The sequence below is a fragment of the Colobus angolensis genome, unplaced genomic scaffold (genome assembly GCF_000951035.1).
Source record: "Colobus angolensis palliatus isolate OR3802 unplaced genomic scaffold, Cang.pa_1.0 Scaffold100, whole genome shotgun sequence".
Classification (NCBI taxonomy): domain Eukaryota; kingdom Metazoa; phylum Chordata; class Mammalia; order Primates; family Cercopithecidae; genus Colobus; species Colobus angolensis.
In genome coordinates this window covers 3,456,429-3,474,076 of record NW_012110920.1, presented here as the reverse complement: position 1 = coordinate 3,474,076, position 17,648 = coordinate 3,456,429, and the positions used below count along the sequence as shown (strand labels likewise).

At 52.6% G+C, this 17,648-nt stretch overlaps 1 protein-coding gene across 1 annotated transcript in view; it reads right to left on the bottom strand.

Moving 5' to 3' along the window:
- Nucleotides 1-1,736: 1,736 nt before the first annotated feature.
- Nucleotides 1,737-17,648, bottom strand: part of IKBKE (inhibitor of kappa light polypeptide gene enhancer in B-cells, kinase epsilon) — a 23,755-nt gene continuing 7,843 nt past the window's right edge. The window contains exons 11-20 of the mRNA XM_011938680.1: nt 17,296-17,382; nt 13,158-13,233; nt 12,924-13,036; nt 10,450-10,526; nt 7,720-7,759; nt 6,850-6,951; nt 5,496-5,592; nt 5,237-5,349; nt 4,629-4,700; nt 1,737-2,515 (exon numbers count right to left, since the gene is read on the bottom strand). Coding sequence (XP_011794070.1) covers nt 2,482-2,515; nt 4,629-4,700; nt 5,237-5,349; nt 5,496-5,592; nt 6,850-6,951; nt 7,720-7,759; nt 10,450-10,526; nt 12,924-13,036; nt 13,158-13,233; nt 17,296-17,382 — 811 coding nt within the window. The 3' untranslated portion in view covers nt 1,737-2,481. The remainder of the gene's footprint in view (nt 2,516-4,628; nt 4,701-5,236; nt 5,350-5,495; nt 5,593-6,849; nt 6,952-7,719; nt 7,760-10,449; nt 10,527-12,923; nt 13,037-13,157; nt 13,234-17,295; nt 17,383-17,648) is intronic.

The following is a 17,648-nucleotide window of genomic DNA, read 5'->3' as shown; positions in this document are numbered from 1 at the left end:
GTTAGGAATCACTGCAGAGAATGGAGAGGTACATTAAAGAGGTCTTCAGACACCTGAGGATCTTTTGGGTTGTTCTGGGTCTTGGTCCAGTTCCTCGTTTTCTACTGAGACGGAATCAGCAGCTCTGCAGAACCTCAGATCCAGGGAGTCACTGATGTCAGCAGCTCTGCCTGGCATAGAAACGAACTGAAGCTGCTGGGCATGGTGGCTCACGCCTGTAATCCTAACACTTTGGGAGGCCAAGGAAGGAGGGTCGCTTGAGCTCAAGAGTTCAAGACCAGCTTGTGCAACATAGTGAGACCTCATCTCTGCAAAAATATAAAATTAGCTGGGTGTGGCAGTGCATGCCTGTAGTCCCAGCTACTTGGGAGGCTGAGGCAGGAGGATTGCTTGGTCCTACAGTGAGTAGTAGTGGTGATCGCTTGATCACTACAGTGAGTCAAAGCTGTAGTGAGCCAAGATTGTACCATTCCACTGCAACCTGGGCAACAGAGCAAAACCCTGCCCAAAAAAAAGACAAACAAACTGAACTGAAGCCTTTGAGTGAGTTTGTCCACCACATCTCATGGGCTTTGCTCATGAGATCATAGAGCCTGGATCATATCATCTCCCAAAAATCTGCATTTGGCATTCAGGGATCCCCTGGCTCTTCACTGAGCTCCACCAAGCACATGGGGTCCAGAGCAGCTGCTGCTGCCAGGGAAAACCCATTGTGGGACTTCCCTGAAGGGTCACTCATGGGCCGGAAGTATTGGCCAGAAATTCAGGCCAGCAGAGTGGACGAGAGGTGGTCTAGTACCCAGAAACATCAAGGCAGCAGCTGGTCTCTGAGGCCCCAGGACTTGAACCCCTGGGCTTAAGTGACTCCATGGGCTTGAGGCCAAAATAGCAAACACAAAGCCAGTTGGGCCTGATGCAAGGAAATAACCTCCAGCCACCTTCCCCCGGGCCTTTAGAATGCTGGGCTTTCCACAGAGAAGGAGCACAAAGGACAGCAGCCTCCAGGACTCACCCTTCCCCACTTCTGGCCCCGCCAGGTCAGTAGAGTGGCCTCAGGATGTGGGGCTCCCATAAAGATGGGCAGGAAGGATCTCTGGGGTCATTTCCAGCCAAGCATAATGCTGTCTTCATGCCTCAAAGCACAGTGGGACTTCCCACTCATCTCTCTCTCCTACTGGGGCTACCTTACTGCGTTTCCCCTTCCCTTTCCTTCACCCACCCAGGTAGGTGGGTAGTCCAGCTCTGGTTTATGGGAAGGCTGGAGGTAAATTTGCAAGCAGTTTGCAAAAGTCAGAATGCCTTGCCCAGGCACCACACTAGATTCTAGACAAAATGAAGGAATGCTTAAAATAACCCATAATACTATTCAAATCCACTACTTAGGACATAGCCTAGGTTTTGAACAGTGATGGAGATGGGAAAAAAACAGTAGCCACTTAGATGGTGGGTTTGAAGAAAAAAAAAAAAGAATACCTTTCTCCCTAAGTTCCAGCCCCTTCGCATAGCTTTCCAAATGATGGGGGGCAAGAGAATGCAAGGAATGGGAAGGCACCCCTTGGGTTCTTCCTTGAAATTAGGGCCCATTTAGGGGAAAGGCAGAAATCAGGACATGACCGATTCCCACCCCTATTTCCCAGCACTTCTCACAGATCCCCGCCCAGACCCGACTTGGTTGCCAAGCACACCCAGCTGAGAGCCTTCCCTGCCTCACAGACACAGCCCAGGGAGAGCCACCAGAAACAGAAATGAAGGCCACATTTATTCCACTTCTTGAAGGTGCAGGCCTTGGACCTGCCCAGACTCACAGGCCTGGCTGCATGTCCCAGGACTAGCCGGAGCCTCAGAGAGTGAGGGAGAGGCAAAGGGGCCCCAAGACACTGGTACTGGCCTTGGCCACCCATTTTCTCAACTTTAGGCTCAGTCAGACCAAGCATAGAAAGAACAGGAGGCTCTACATTGCCTGGGGCTGAGAGTGGTGGCCCTTAGAAATCACATGGGAGCAGAGAGAGCTGTGTTCAACATGAAATGCTTGAAGAGGAAGGAAGACTGTGATGAGGTCGTTTGACCTAGTGCGCTGGGGAAACCCCAGGAGGCCGCCTCTCCTGTTGGCTAGGGAGTGAAGTCCTGTAAACCAGAGGGAGTGGGAGGGCATATGGAAGCCTCTTCTCCCCACAGCCCAGCCAGGGTCACGGAGGAGCAGTACCTGAGCCTGGAGAAGATGGAAAGGTCAGCCCAGGCAGTGGCTGCCACACTCTTTCCTGTGGGTCCCAACAGAGGTGGCCTGGTGCCCAGGCTCAGCTGTGCTGCTTCCCAAGGAGAAAGGCAGTGGAAGGTAATGCTGGCGACATCCCGGCCAGCAGCCAGGAGGGAGGTAGGCTGATGTGATGGGATGGGATCTTGCCCTGGGTTGATCTCACGGTGCAGGAGAGCAGTGTTGGAATCATTCTAATGCTTCAGGATGCCTCATGCGCCCCATGGAGCTCAGACATCAGGAGCTGCTGGGACTCTATTTAGCCTACAAGAAAAGGTACAGGCTAGCAGTGCCCACCTGTTGGAGAGGCCTGCAGACCACACTCCAGGGCCCAGCACAATTAGCTTTCAAGAACACTGAGCCATTCAAGTCCTCAGCTCTCCTCTTGTAGCAGCCTCACTCCCTGACAAGAACCCACTGGCTCTCACCTCTGACTATATGTTGGAATCACTTGGAAAGCTTATACAAATCCTAACCACAAGCTGCACCCAGAGTCTCTGGGGCAAGACCCAGGCGTCTGTACTTTTAAAAGATCCCCTGGTGATTCCAATGTGCAGCCAAGGTTTAGGAGGAGGAGAAAGGAGTTTAAACTGGTTCATTTGGCTCTTTGGCTATAGCTCTGAATAAGGAAGTGAAAATTCACTAAAATAAAGTTTTGAGCTATCTGCAAATAGATCACATATCACAGCAAGAGCAATTTATGTTGTCACTAAAATTAGAACTTCCTGACCAAGAGGGCTGTTTTGGAAAATCCTTCCAAGAAGCTGTCAAATGTCCTCTTTGTGGGTGTTTAAGAGGACGAGTTCTCTTGCTGGAACAGGACAGGCAGGAGACTCCTCCCTTACCCAAGGACCCTCTGAAACTCTGGGGACAAACCACAAGCTCTGCTCCTGGTTTCCCTACCTCCTGGCCCCAATCCTAGTGTCAGACTGGAGTGGCCTCTGGGGAAGAAGTAACATTTAGTGAGCCCTTCCTTCCACAGCCCCTACCCCCAAGCACCTCGCATACCTCATTTTATTTAATCCCTATGTTAATACCATGAGGTAGAAATTATTACTCCTGTCTCACAGGGGAGGGAACTGAAGCACAAAGCTGAACACACCTCCCGGGATCACGCAGTTGGTAAGAAGCAGGGTCAGGATTGAAATCCTGTAGGAATCTCTGCTGACTCTACCCTGCCGTTGGTTCCCAGACAGGAAAATGACAGACACGAGGATGATAGGCAGGAGTGGGAGATGCGTGCACGTGTGTACATGTATATAAACAGGGCTGCTGGCCTTCAGGGCAAGCAAGGACCATCCTTTATCCTGGGGTTATCTCTCTTTGGTGATAAAATGTGTTTTATAAAGTGGGATTACTCGATGACAGGGCTTTTTTTTTTTTTTTTTTTTTTACTTCAAATGTGCTTACTTGGTTTTGTGAGCAGCTGGTAACTCTGTTGGTCTTGAGTTTTCTTTTAGAACTTTTACTGGTACGTAGCCAGGCGCGGTGGCTCATGTCTGTAATCCCAGTACTTTGGGAGGTCAAGGCAGGCGGATCACCTGAGGCCAGGAGTTCGAGACCAGCCTGGCCAACATAGTGAAACCCCATCTCTACTAAAAATATAAAAATTAGCTGGGTGTGGTGGTGGGCGCCTGTAATCCCAACTACTTGGGAGGCTGAGGCAGGAGAATTGCTTGAACCCAGGAGATGGAGGTTGCAGTGAGCCGACACAGTACCACTGCACTCCAGCCTGGGTGACAAAGTGAGACTCCATCTCAAAAAAAAAAAAAAAGAAAAAAGAACTTTTACTGGTACACAAAATCTCAATCTCGAGTCGGAGCCCTCTTGCGTTCCCACACCAACCTCTCACGACCCCTCAGTGCCCCGGGGAGGGGAGTTGAATCAGGAGATGATCCTGCAGCCCCGGGCTGGCCCATGAGCATTGGCAAGAGGGACAGGAGCCCCACAAGGCTAGAGAAACACTGGCCTTGGACATCGTACCTAAGCTGTGTGTGCTGTGGCTTCCTGGGGTAGCACATGGGGATGAAAACAGCACCTATCCTGAGGATGGCTGTGATTGAAGGAGGCGGTCTGGGGCAGCTTGGGCACAGAGTACATATGGAGTGCAGAGCTGGACACAGGCGCAAACCCCACACCTCCAGGCCCCCACCTCCCTGACAGCATGGGGGCTCACATTTTAAAGGCTATAAGTGAATCCTACACCTCCTGAGGATGTCAACTTATTTGTGGAAAACGCCTAATCTTCAACAGGGCTGCTTGGAAAATGGACACGTGTCATCAAACCTGCATGGGAAGGCATGGGGACTCTTCGCCGCCCCAGGCAAGGGTAGCTTGAAGACCCAGCCCTGACCCACACAAGGTGAAAGCTCCTTACCGCTCAATGATGCGGTTGTTATCCAGGAGGTCAGACGCCAGCAGCTTCATTCCCTCGCAGAGCTCTTGCATGCTGCCCAAGGCAGAGGCAGGAGAAGTGGCTGAGGCCAGAAGTTGCCCTGCCCAGACCCCTTTCCTGGGAGGCCCACCCTCCTCTGCAGCTCCCCCAAAGAAGCCTCTTTATTCTTTTTTGTTTGCTTATTTGAGACGGAGTCTTGCTCCCTTGCCCAGGCTGGAGTGCAGTGGCACTATCTTGGCTGACTGCAACCTCTGCCTCCCGGATTCAAGCAATTCTTGTGCCTCAGCCTCCCGAGTAGCTGAGATTACAGGTGCATGCCACCACACCTGGCTAAATTTTGTATTTTTACTAGAGATGGTGTTTCACCATGTTTGCCAGGTTGGTCTTGAACTTCTGGCCTCAAGTTGATCCGCCCACCTTGGCCTCCCAAAGTGCTGGGATTACAGGCATGAGCTACTGCGCCCAGCCAGTCTCTTTAATCTTGCCTCTTAGGACTGGCATGAGGCCAAACCCCTCAAGGTCTAACCTCAGCATGCTCCCTACAACCCCCTTCCACACAGATACACACCCCCTTTCTCCCCAGCACTTACTGGAGAAGCAGGTCCTTTGGTGTAGGGCTGGGGTAAGGAGCTATGGGAGGTGGGGAGGCCTGAGCCCCCTTTGCTCGGTCCTGAAGAAGCTGGTGAGATAGCTCTTCCAGGATCTGCAAGGAAGCCATACTTTAGTCAGCACTTAGTAGCCAGCTTATGTGTAGCTGGGTAAGGGGAGTACTTGAGGAGGTGAAGACAGGGGTAACAAGAGCCCCAGCCTGCATCCCCAGAGCACCTAGAATTCCTCCGCCATGCCCACCTTGCTGAGACTCTCCTGGACCCCCTGGGCTTCTGTGTTACAGGCGGCCACAGAACAGCCGACCAGGCGCAGGTGGTTCCTGGTCTCATGCACCACCCTCAAGAGAACAGACAGAGACTTAGAATTAGAGCAGGACTCAGCCCACTCACCAGGACTTGCCTAGCTGCCATCGGGTCCGCACATGGACACAGATGGGTCCCGGGTATTTGCCTCCCTCGCTGCTTCTGCCCTGCCAGCTGTGCCCTCTACGCTTGCCTGCCCCACTGTAATAATGCAGATGCACACAGCTGGCTGAGGCTGGGAGGGCCCCTCCAGAGTCGCAGTGGGGAGCACCAACAACATGCTTGTGGCTGGGGCTGGGTGACACATGCCGGCTATGGTGAGTGTGGCACCAGTCAGGCTGCAGACAGGCAGAGGATAGCCCACACTAGGGCTCTCGGTGTGGGGAACTCCCCACACTCTCATTTCCAGAGTGAATTCTCTTCTGTCTCTAAGTGGAGAGAAGGAGTAGGAACATTTTCCCCGAGGCCCAGAGCCGTGAAATCAGGGGTTGGTGCTCAGCCCTGGCCACACATTAGAATCACCTGGAGAAGCTGTACTACACTGATATCCAAGCCCTGCTCCAGAGCCATTACACCAGAATGTGTGGTGGGTTGGAGTAGGAGAAGCAGTCATTGGTATTCTGATATGAGGACAGGTGAGTGCCCAGGTCTCAGCCCCATAACAAGGTGAGGTCCTACAGGCCTCAGAACGTGGCAGCACGTGGGAAATTGTCCTCTCTTCTCTGGAGGGGCCAACTTTCACACAGGCGGGGGAACGGAGAGTGGGCCTGATCTGAGAAGGCGGATCCCCATAACTCCTGAAGGGGATGGTGTGACAGAGGATTCTCCTTAAGGGCCACTGCCACTGTCCTTATCCCAGGGGGATCTAGTGTTCTCTTAAAGGAGATTTCTCAATACAACCAGGTGGAACGGTAGAAAGAATCCAGATTTGATTTGATTTTACAGCCCAGATGGTAGAGGCAGACAGAGCCACATATGAGTCTTGGGCCTGCCACTTACTAGCCATGTGAGGTGCAGAGGAGACCTGTTCTCAGAGCCTCAGCTTCCTCGTCTAGGAAATAGGGTGATGATATCTGCCGTGTCGGACAGGTGTTGTGGGATTAAATAAGCTAAGCTATAGAAATCTCCCAGCCGACTGCCTGGTCCACCCAGGAACACAAAACCACGCATCTGCTCACACCCCTTCACTCGCTCCTCCCTCTCCCTCAGGGCTCCACAAAGCCCTGGGTCCTCTGAAGTCTAGAAGGGCCAGGCCAGGCCCTGGGCTCCACGAGCTCAGGAAGGGCTGTTACCTCATCCTCTTGCCGTGCGTGACTAGGGATGCTTGATACTTCTGCACGCACTCCTCCTGGAACACCTGCAGGAGCCTTTTGGCTAAATGGCTGAAATTCATCCTGGAATGACAGGGAACAAAGGCACAGATGGGCCGCCAGAACCGCTGTGCCCAAGCCCACCATCCCTCAGTCTCCGTCACCACCTTGTCGTACGTGCCCAAGCCCTGCGACCACAGCAGGGCTATGTCTCTGGGAAAGGAGGAAGGACAGTCACACACTTGGATTGTGAAGGCTGCGGTGGCCAGCAAAACCCACATCCACAGGGAGACATGGGAGACGCACAGCGGGTCCTCGGGGAACACACACGTGCTCAAGCTTAGTCCTCAGGAAAGGGAAGGGAAAGTGAGGCAGTCGTGGAAAGAAGGTGTGTGTGTCCGCGTGCGGGGGGTCGGGGTGCTTGTAGAACTGGGGGAGTGAGTTCCCAGATAACCATTAACTCACGGAGGGCCTCCTGGACATGAGTGTGTCCAGGAAACATGGGAGACAGAGGAGCAGGGGGAGGCAGGGAAGGTTCAGGCAGAGGCAGAAGCAGGAAGTGGTAAGTGATCCCTCAGTGAGGACGACTAGAGAGAAAAAAAAAAAGCCTGCAAACAGTCTTGTCCGTACCAGAAGTAAACCCAGTTACATCAGGGTTGCATCTGAGAAGCCTCCCTCCAATTAAGCTATGCACACTCCCTCCCCTGGCCCCAGATAACCTGTTATCCCCAACTGCTCAGCTGCAGCCCGGGGCAGGGCCCTTCACGGCCTCTCCTCTGGCGTTGAGGATCGCTCTGCCCCGAGGACACCCACCCTCCTGCCCACCCGCCTGCAGGCGGACAGGCCACTCACTTATCCAGCTTGTGAATCTGTTCCTCATTGTAGCCAAGCCCTGGAGAAAACAGACAGGACAGATGTCACCTATTCAATCAGTCAACCAAACAGAGTGCAGCAAGGGTCAGGAGACAGTTACAAAGACAAAGACAGCCCAGCCCGTGCTGCTTCACGGGAACTCACGGCCCAGCAGAATACGAAGCGCAAAGGAGTGAAGCCAGCACCCAAGTAGCTGATTAGGACAAAGCCGGGGCCTCAAGAAGCCCGGAGGAAGTTGTGTGAGGGCCCCAGGGGAAGGCAGCCCGCAGTGCAGGGCCAGGGTGGGGACGTGGGGGATGCTTCGGGTGGGAGGTGGGGGATGAATGGGCTTGGAAGGAGGCTCAGTCAGCCATAGCCCCTTATCCAGCACCCTCCCAGAGTGACTGATGCCTGCAGCTGGATGGTCCCATCCCTGAATGTTCACAGGCTCTGCCTGCAATGAGCTAGAGAAACCAGGCCACTACCTTCTACCTCCCCGCTCTGCCCAGCCACTTTTGCCACAAAGGCTGAAGCTTTCACGGCCTTGGCTGCCTCCTGAAGGGCCCTAAGGCTCATGTACTAGGGATATGCTGCCCCCTCCTGCTCTCCGTAGGAATGGGCCTCCAGGGTGGCGGCAGCCACAAGATGAAATGATGATGGAGGTTCTCTTGGTGGGCCTCCCCATCCCACTCCTCCAATAGCAGAGTCCCCCTCCTGCGCCCTGCACTCGGCCAGCTGAGAGCATGTGTGCAGTCCAAGAGACCTAGGGCAAGCCTCAGCCCTTTCTCCCGTTGGCAGGCGGCTCTGAAGGCGAGTGATTTCACTTCGCTGAGCCTGTCTCCTCATCCATCACAGGTTCCACACGGGAGTCCCATGAGGTTCAAGCGAGAGTGCCCTGAAGACCACTGGGCGTTTTAAAAAATGGTATCTTTCAACACGCTGGGTTTTAACAGTTAGATGTTCATTTTTAATTTTAATAAAGGACTCTTAAAGACCAAAAGAAGTAAAACTGCTTTGAGGCTGTAACATGGGATGGTTAAAAGCAGTTGGGCCTAGATTCCTTGGGCTGCTTAACCTTTCTGTGCCTTGGTTTTCTCATCTATAAAATGGGGAAGGTAACGATGCCTAGAGGTTTTGTTATTGTTGTTGATGTTTGAGACAGGGTTTCCCTCTCGCCCTGGCTGGAGTGCTGCAGTGGTGTGATCTCAGCTCATTGCAGCCTCCAACTCCCAGCTCCCAGGCTCAGGTGATCCTCCCACCTCAGCCTCCCAAGTAGTTAGGACTACAGGCACATGCCCATGGCCAGCTAATTCTGTTTACTTTTTGTAGAGATGGGGTCTTACTATGTTGCCCAGGCTGGTCTTGAACTCCTGGACCCAAGTGTTCCTCCTGCTTCAGCTTTCCAAAGTGCTGAGATTACAGGCATGAGCCACCGCACCCAGCTCCACACACACACATATATAAAATTTAGTTTCCCAACAGAGATGTGTTATAAATGAAATATATATATATATGTGAAATATAAAACAACAAAGCGATGGAAAAGCATCCTGTAGTCCCAGCCAGTCAGGAGGCTGAAGTGGGAGGATGGCTTGAGCCCAGGAGGTTGAGGCAACAGTGGGCAGTGATCATGCTATTGTACTCCTGCCTGGGTGACAGAGAACGGCCCTGTCTCAAATATATATATTAGCATGTAATCAATATAAACAGAATTGCTAAGGAAATAAGTTATGTATTTATGTGATAGCACAAAAAGAATATAAGGTATTTCTTTAGTGATTTTGTCTATATTGATTGCATGCTAAAATGACACTGGATATATTGGGTTGAATAACACATTAAAATTAATTTCACTTGTTTCTACTTTTTAAAAATCGGCTACTAGAAAACTTAGAATTACATATGTGTCTGGCATTGTATTTCTACTGGACAGCGGTTTTTAGATAATCCCAAGGACAGAAGATAATTTGGCAATCAAGCCCAAGACCTTCAGTCTACAGATGAGGAAATGCTTGGGGCCTGGGAGGGGAGGGGAAGGTTTGGTTCCTGGTGTGTTAGTTCCCCAACCAGAAGTGTCAACTGGAGCCTCCGCAGGCTTCCTCCAACCCCCTCACCAGCCCTCCCTGGGTCCCCCCTTGCACTACCCCACAATGGCAGTCACTTTGGACATGCAGCTTCCCACCCCCGAGCCTGTGAATGGGCCGCGCCTGCCACAACGTCCTTCTGAGGATTAATGGATCATGCAGCCAAAATGCCTGACCCAGAGACTCAAAACGGGACTTCTCCTGATCCCCTCTTTTCTGGAAAACCTGACTACCTCAGTGCCCCAAGGACACAATGGATAGTGACATTTTATACTTTAAAATGCTCTTCCAAGGTGAGGGATCTCTTTCCAGGACTACCTCTCCTAGAGCACCCAGGCTCTAGGAGCCTGGTGGATCCCCCACTGGATCCCCCAACCATGTGATCCAAATCTCTCATGTGGCAACAGGCAGGCATATAAAGGTTTCACGTCCCCCACTGGCCTGCAGGCAGCTTGCAGACGGGGGCCCTGCCCTAGAGCAGCTGCAGAGAACCATCCACTTAGTGGGCCTCCAAGACCACCAGCTGGAGGTTAGTGGCCACTTAGCTGGAGGTTAGTGGCCACTGGTAGCAATGACTCACCAGAGAAAAGGAAGAAAGAAGGGAGACAGAGGAGAGAGAAGGGACATCTGCCCTCCCTGGGCTCACCTGGCCTCATCCTAGACTTCTTGAACTGTTTGTAGATGAAGTTCATCTTGTCCAAACAGCACTGAATCTGCTGGATGCTGTGGGCAGATGACAGGGACCAGGTGTTGGAAGAATCTAACGGCACAGAGCAAAGAGGAGGGAGGCGAAGGGTGGCAGTGGAATAGGGGAGGAGCCTCACTGCCACAGTTTTGGGGGATCAATTTGGGAGTGGAGGTGACTGTCTCTAGGCTTATTTGAGACCCCATACAGTCAGCCAGCCATCTCTCATTCTCATGGCTTATTCTTCCTCTCTCTCACACACATGCACTCACAGCATGAGTTAAGTAGGAGACAAGAGAGACAGGAAGCCAAGCAGGACAAGCAACAGAAACGTGGCCTTTCCTACATGAGAAGTTGTGAGACTAGGCCCTGGGAAGAAGCCTAGGCCCCTGAAACCTAAGAGCGTGTCTGGCAGTGACAGCTGGGGATGGAAGGGAGCTAAAATCTCTCTCTGGTCAACTGGAAAAGGCAGAAGAGTATAGTTTCTTGGTTTACCCAACGCGTGGCACACAGCAGAAACTTAACATAAATAATGAATCAGTAATCCTTGTTGAAAACAAGAATGAATCAACAGGTCTTGGTCCTGCCTGGAGGTGGAGGAACTGGGGAGATGATCTCCCGATGACCTTCTCGGTCCGGGGTTGAAGGTCAGTATTATTTCTTCCTTCCCCTTTTCAGGCTGGAAACAAACACTTTGTCTGAGAAGTCGCGAGTGTGTGGGGAAAGTTCTTCCTCACCCTCAGGCCTATGTAGCTCCACTCCCTCCCTGCAGCACCTCCAAGTGACCCCATCTCTGCTATTTCTGGAGCCGGACTCTGAACAGAGCAGGGGCTTGTTCCAGGGCTCTGCCAGCCGAAGGAGCCTGCCCCGCCAGGAACATGTGGGTGGAAGACGAAGTAGCTGGGACAGGCCTTAGATCCACAGCCTTCATCCAAATGGACAGGGCCTCGATTCTCAGCCTTAATCCAAAAGACAGGGTCTGGGATCCACAGCCTTCATCCAAAAGGATGGGGCCTCAGAACTGCAGCCTTCATCCAAAAGGACAGCCTGAGATCCACAGCCTTCATGCAAAAGGACGGAGCCTCGATCCTCAGCCTTCATCCAAAAGACAGGGCCTGGGATCCTCAGCCTTCATCCAAAAGGACAGGGCCTTGATCCTCAGCCTTCATCCAAAAGACAGGGCCTCGATCCTCAGCCTTCATCCAAAAGGACAGGCCTCAGAACTGCAGCCTTCATCCAAAAGACAGGGCCTGGGATCTGCAGACTTCATCCAAAAGGGCGAGGCCTCAGATCCACAGTCTTCATCCAAAAGACAGGGCTTCGATCCTCAGCCTTCATCCAAAAGGACAGGGCCTCAATCCTCAGCCTTCATCCAAAAGGACAGGGCCTCGATCCTCAGCCTTCATCCAAAAGGACAGGCCTCAGATCTGCAGCCTTCATCCAAAAGGCTCGGGGCCAAATGGGCTCTGAATTCAGAATCGTCTTCTGATATTGGAAAGGCAATTTGGTGCCCACACAGTGTGTTGTGGAATGGCCTGAGCAGGGCATCAACTCTTAATCAGACACATTCACATCTCCAAAGAACCACAAGAACATTCACCCCAAGTGGGATAAAGTCTGTAAAGAGCCTTATTTGGTTTAGGTCAGGTTTTATGGCCAAAACAGTTAAGAAAACCTCCTGTGGCGTTCAGAGCTGTTTGAATTTAGAACTGAGGGCATGGGATGATGGATGGGGATAGGCCCAGATTACAGCAGGCACCAAAGAGAATGGGGAGGAGGTCCGCACTGGGCACTACCCACCCCCTGGTCAGAGGCGGCAAGGTAGGCAGCGGCTCCACACAGTCAGCTGGGGCTGGGGGAAGGGGATATTTCTATGCCTGTTAGAAGGGAGAGTCGTGCTTTAAAGCTTGTAAACCCCTGCCTGGCATAGGCCAAGAACATAGGCTTTTGAGGTAGACAGACCCGACCTGAAGCCACCTCTGTCATTTGTCATTTACTGGCTGTGACTCGGGATAAGTTAACCTCACTGATCGAGCTTCTACAAAAAGGGCATTATCGTAGCATCATTATTGTTTTCAGGATTCAACGAGATGCTGTACGTGAGAGGATCTGCCCAAGGGCCTGACACGAGAAAGGGAACTAAAGTCTTCTTTTGTTCAGAATTATTGCACCTGCTAAGATTCCCAAGGCGTTCCTCAAACTCCCAGATGGGAGCAGGACCCCAGATCATTTTCTCCTCCCGGCTGGTGTCTGGGGCAGTGCAGGGCGGGGGGTTCTTGTTCATTGCTGGATCTCCTCCACTCCCCCAGGCCCTAGCACTCTTGCCAAGAGAAAGGGGAATGCAAGCTGACGTCTGTAAAGGCTAAAGGCTACTGGACCTTTGGCGCTGCCCACTCCCCCACTCCCACCCCACAAAGAAGGAAAATCCCACAGACCTTCTGTCCTCATGTACCTGATCCCGGCTCTTCACCAGCTCCTGGCTCAGGCTGCTCAGGCTCTCCTGGGTCTCCGTGATATTTTGGGAGCATCTGGAGAGGACCTCAGCTAGCTGTGGGGCAAGAAGGCAGACCTCCGTGGGGTCTTCAGCCTGGGCACTGGTGGGCAGGCTGGCTGGACCATGGGCCCCCAGCTCTGATCCTGCTAAGCCCTTGCCCTCCAGCCTCACTCACAGTCCGCAGCCTGGACCTCAATTCTGCGGCCACCTTCAGTTCCTGGATCTCAGGTGTTCCAGCCACGTTGCTGGACCTTGAGGGAGGCAAGGAGAAAGGCCACATTTGGGGGCTTGGGAACAGCCAAGGTGGGAGGCAGAGAGCTCTGTGGGCACATGCTGGGCATAGCATCTGTGGGACAGCCTTGGTGGCTCTCCGGGTCTCTGGAGAGTTTTGTGTTTGGTACAGAGGCACCATCCTGAAGAGGGTCCTACTCACCCAAGTTGTGACATTGTTGAGTATTGCAAAGAATAAAGGTTGAGACAGACTGTAACACCTTGAGTCTATGAAAATCCATGGGCCCGTGATGCAAGGCTGCTGTTAATGATCTCCTTACCAGGAAACTTTGTAACTAAAGGGAAAGAATTAAGTTCCTGTCCAGTAGAAACTGTATTTCTTGATAACCAACAGCTTTCTGATGAGGGAAAAGCTATATTTTGTAGACTACTAGGCAATGATGTATCAGAAGTTTGAACATTATCATCTTGCTGCCCAGTGAAATTGTTACCAGAGGCATAGTGTTACAAGCAATGATGGATGATAAAGGGGTGAGCATTTGCACGGTGACAAGGTCACACCACTCTGCTTCTTTCTTCTACAGGGAAAATGTAACGTTACAGTAGAGGAATCAGGCTGTCACCAGCCAATGGTATATCGACATATAATGCCCGGCATCATCAATAATATATTCTAGCAAAAAATGTTCAACTGGAATCCATCTAGCCTTATGCACTCCCAGTTTAGGCCTGGCACAGTGGTTCATGCCTGTAATCCCAGTACTTTGGGAGACAGAAGTGGGAGGATTGCTTGAGGCCAGGAGTTTGAGATCAGCCTGGGCAACATAGTGAGACCCTGTCTCTACACAAATAAAAATAAAATAAAATAAAATAAAAAACAAAATAAAAGCCAGGCATGGTGGCTCACACCAGTAATCCCAGCACTTTGGGAGGCCAAGGTGGGAGGATCGCTTAAGGCCAGGAGTTCAAGACCAGCCTGGCCAACATAGTGAGACCCTGCCTTGAAAAAAAAAAGAAATGAAAATAAATAAAATACTAAAAATTTTTTTAAAACTTCCCAGTTTACAGGAAATGCTGAGAAAGAAGGACAAGACAAACAACTTCAAGGGGAAACTCTAATGAGTACAGAAGGTGGGACCGTGCACGTGATCTCAAAAACACGTTATAAAACGGCAAATACACCATCATTTCATGTTGGTTAATGTTTACGCGTAGTAGAATAATATCTAGAAGGACGTGTCCTTCTAAGGTGTGATAACCTATCTCTAGATAGTAGGATACGGGATTTTAATTTTCTTATTTTTGCTTATTTCTGTTTTCTCACTTTCTACCATTAGTGTATACATTTTAGTAATAATCATGATTTTAAAAAAGTATCCTGTGTACTTTGGCTTGGGAATGGAGAAGTAGCGGAGGAAAGGGGAGCTGAGCAAAGAGAGAATCAGGAATGAACTGCAGGCTCGTTGAAGATAGGGATGCCGTTGCTTTGCTCCTCGTATGACTCCAGTGCCTAACAATGTGTTCAGCACACAGTAGTCTGTCAGTGCATGGATGTTGAAGGCATTACTGAGTGCACAAATGGATGAAGGTTTGGGGTATTTGATGGCAGAAGAGGGTGAGGCTGGACCCAATCCATCTCCACAGGGAGTCAGGAGACATGGGTTCGAGTCCTAGTCCTGGCAGTCACATTTGCTATCTGCATGACCTTGGGTTAGTCCTTTAGCTCTCCAGGCCTCAGGCTCTTCGTCTATAAAACGAGGAGACAAATTTCCTTCCTGCGACCTAATAAGGTGTTCATAGGGATCCAAAGGGACCTCAGAGATGAAGTCTTGCCTGGAAAGTCTTGCCTGCTGGTGGGGATGGGGGAAGCTCTAGGATTCCCAAAGCCCATCTTGGCTGCCTGAGCAGTGCCTCCGGATGACAGCAGCTGCCCAGGAGGGCCAGAAAGCTTTAGGACAAAGGCGAGGTTGCTCTGCCAGAGGAGCTGTCCTGGGGAACCTGAGGCAGGAGGAGCACACTCAGGGAGGAGCGAGTCACCAGGTTGGGCAAAGGTGGGCCGCTTGGCATGAGGTGCTGGGTTCCTCCAGTGTCACATTCAGCTCATGAAAACACCTGGTTCCACTGCGGGTGGAGCTGGTGTTTTCAGACCTTAGGAGAATCTACAGGTCTGGGGATGTTCAGGCAAGAACGGGCTCGCAACATGTGGGAGCTGGGAGGCCGCAGAGATCATCCAACCCTCTCATTTTGAAAATGAGGACACAGAGGCCCAGGTAGGGTAAGGTGACAATGCGCTGGAGTCACACCCAGACTAAGAGAAGAGGCTGCACCTGGCCCTCTGGCTCCCTGCTCACAACTGTTTTTGCTCCCCATCTTCCTCCTTGATGGGAGGCTGAAATAGGCTTCAAAGCAGGCACTTGCCTGACCCGAGCTCTCTAGACATATCACAGAGGCCGCCTTGGAGGAGGCTGCAGAGCCATAACAGGGGAACAACAGCCACTGGACGCCAGGATGCCAGGACGCCAGACCTAGGCCAGTGCGCCACTCGCCCCCAGCCCCTGTCCATCCAGGGCAAGTGTCCAGACAGACACCCAAAAAGCTTTCCCAAATACATCTTCCCAGGTCAAGAATCTACAATGGCTCCCTACTGGTTGTTTTATTGGGGTCCAACCTCCCTCTGGCTGGACCCCTCCAGGGCCTCTATGCATTCTTTCCTCCCCTCCTCACCCCACCTCTGTCCGCCTCTGGCTTAGCTCTGGGCTACCTACCATCATGACTGTGGCTTCAGTAAGCCTCCCCAGCACCCCCTCACTCTCCTTGAACAGGGCCCTTTTCTTCTCTGTCTCTGCACAGACCTTCCTGCCTGAGGTATTCTCCTTCCTTCTGGCCTTAAAGCCTCATCTTTCAGGAAGGCCTCCATGGTTGCCTCTACCCATCTCAAGTCTCCTCTTACCCAACAATCCCATCAGCCCTCACATGTCCAGGAAGGGCTAGCTGCTCCGCAGGAAGCATGGGCCTCTCTGAATGACAGCAGGCCACATCTACCCGGAGCCCCCTCTGTGTCCTGGACAGAGCTCTGCGCAAAGGAGATTCACTCGCAGTTCTGCTGACTGAACCCCACTCTCTGTCACCGTTTGAGAGGCGCTCAGTCTGGATGGAGACTCCATCCCTGTTATCTGGAGATGGTCCTCTTCCTCCTCCCTGCTCCTCCACCTCCCAGCTGCCCCATCATCTGTGTTGCTGCTGCCAAGCAGGAGGCACGTGGGGCTGCATGAGTTAGCCCACAGCTGGGAAACTCCCTGGAGCTCCCTGGAGACAAGGGCTGGGGGGTGGCGAGAGGAGGAGGGCCTTCAGGCATGTGTGCAGTCTCTGATCCTCTGTCCCCAAAGACTCCCGCCACCAGTGGCATCCCTAGGCTGCAGAGCTCCCGCCCTCACCCGTACCATGGCCTCGTGCCTTCCAGGATCTGGGGTGCTGTGCCCACTTCTCAATCATGCTCTGATCAATGAAGTATTCCCACATTCCCCATCTCCAGACCCTTCCACCTGACTTCCTCCCCCCCAGTCTCTCTCTACTTCCAACTCATCCCCACTAATTAGCCCGAGACAAGGGAGTGGAGGGAGTAAGGTTCCAAGGATTGGGGCAGGGAACCCAAGGAAGGCAAGGATAAGCTGAAGAGTCAGAGAAAGCAGGAGATGAGGCGTGGAGAACAAGACCACCGGGATCTTGTTCTGTGCGTGGGTGTGAGTCCTCACCCTAGAGTTCTGCTGGCACTTGGCACAGGGTGAGCATTCTAAGTCATTCAGAGAAGGACTTGGCAGGACACAAGCCCCTTCCTGGGATAGGGAGGCCACCTTGGTACCTGGAGAGTCTGTGCCCCCATGGGCCCCTTCCCCTGCAGGTGAGGGACTGGGTTTGGAGGGAGCCATTGCAGTTATTTGGTGAGGTGGGGATAAGGGATAGGGTGCGGGTGCCTCTATCCTAGGAGGGCAGGGAAGGCAGGAGCCCCGGGTTGGGGAGGAGAGGTGCATTGTTGGAGGTATTAAGGGTGAGGAGCAGACAGAGCAGGGCAGGCGAACACCCACCTCTCGGTCCCCAGGCTGCTGCTGAGGTAGAGGAGGGATGTCCTTGCCACCTCCAGAGTCCGTCTGCATGTGGCCTGGAGCACCTCCCTGTCCAAGGGGAGACTGAGTCAGAGCTGCCTTGATCGGGGGACTCAGAGCACTGTGCATGCAGACAGCATCCCAGGGTGCTGGCCTCCGCCTCCTGCCGATCTCCCCTCCTGCCCGCCTCCCCCTCCTGCCTGCCTCTCCGTCTCTGCCCGCCTCCTGCTCCTCCGCACCCCCTCTCCTGCCCACCTCCCCTTCCTGCCCACCCCTCCTCCTCTCTGCCTCCGGCTCCTGCTGGTCTTCCCCTCTCTGCCCGCCTCCCTCTCCTG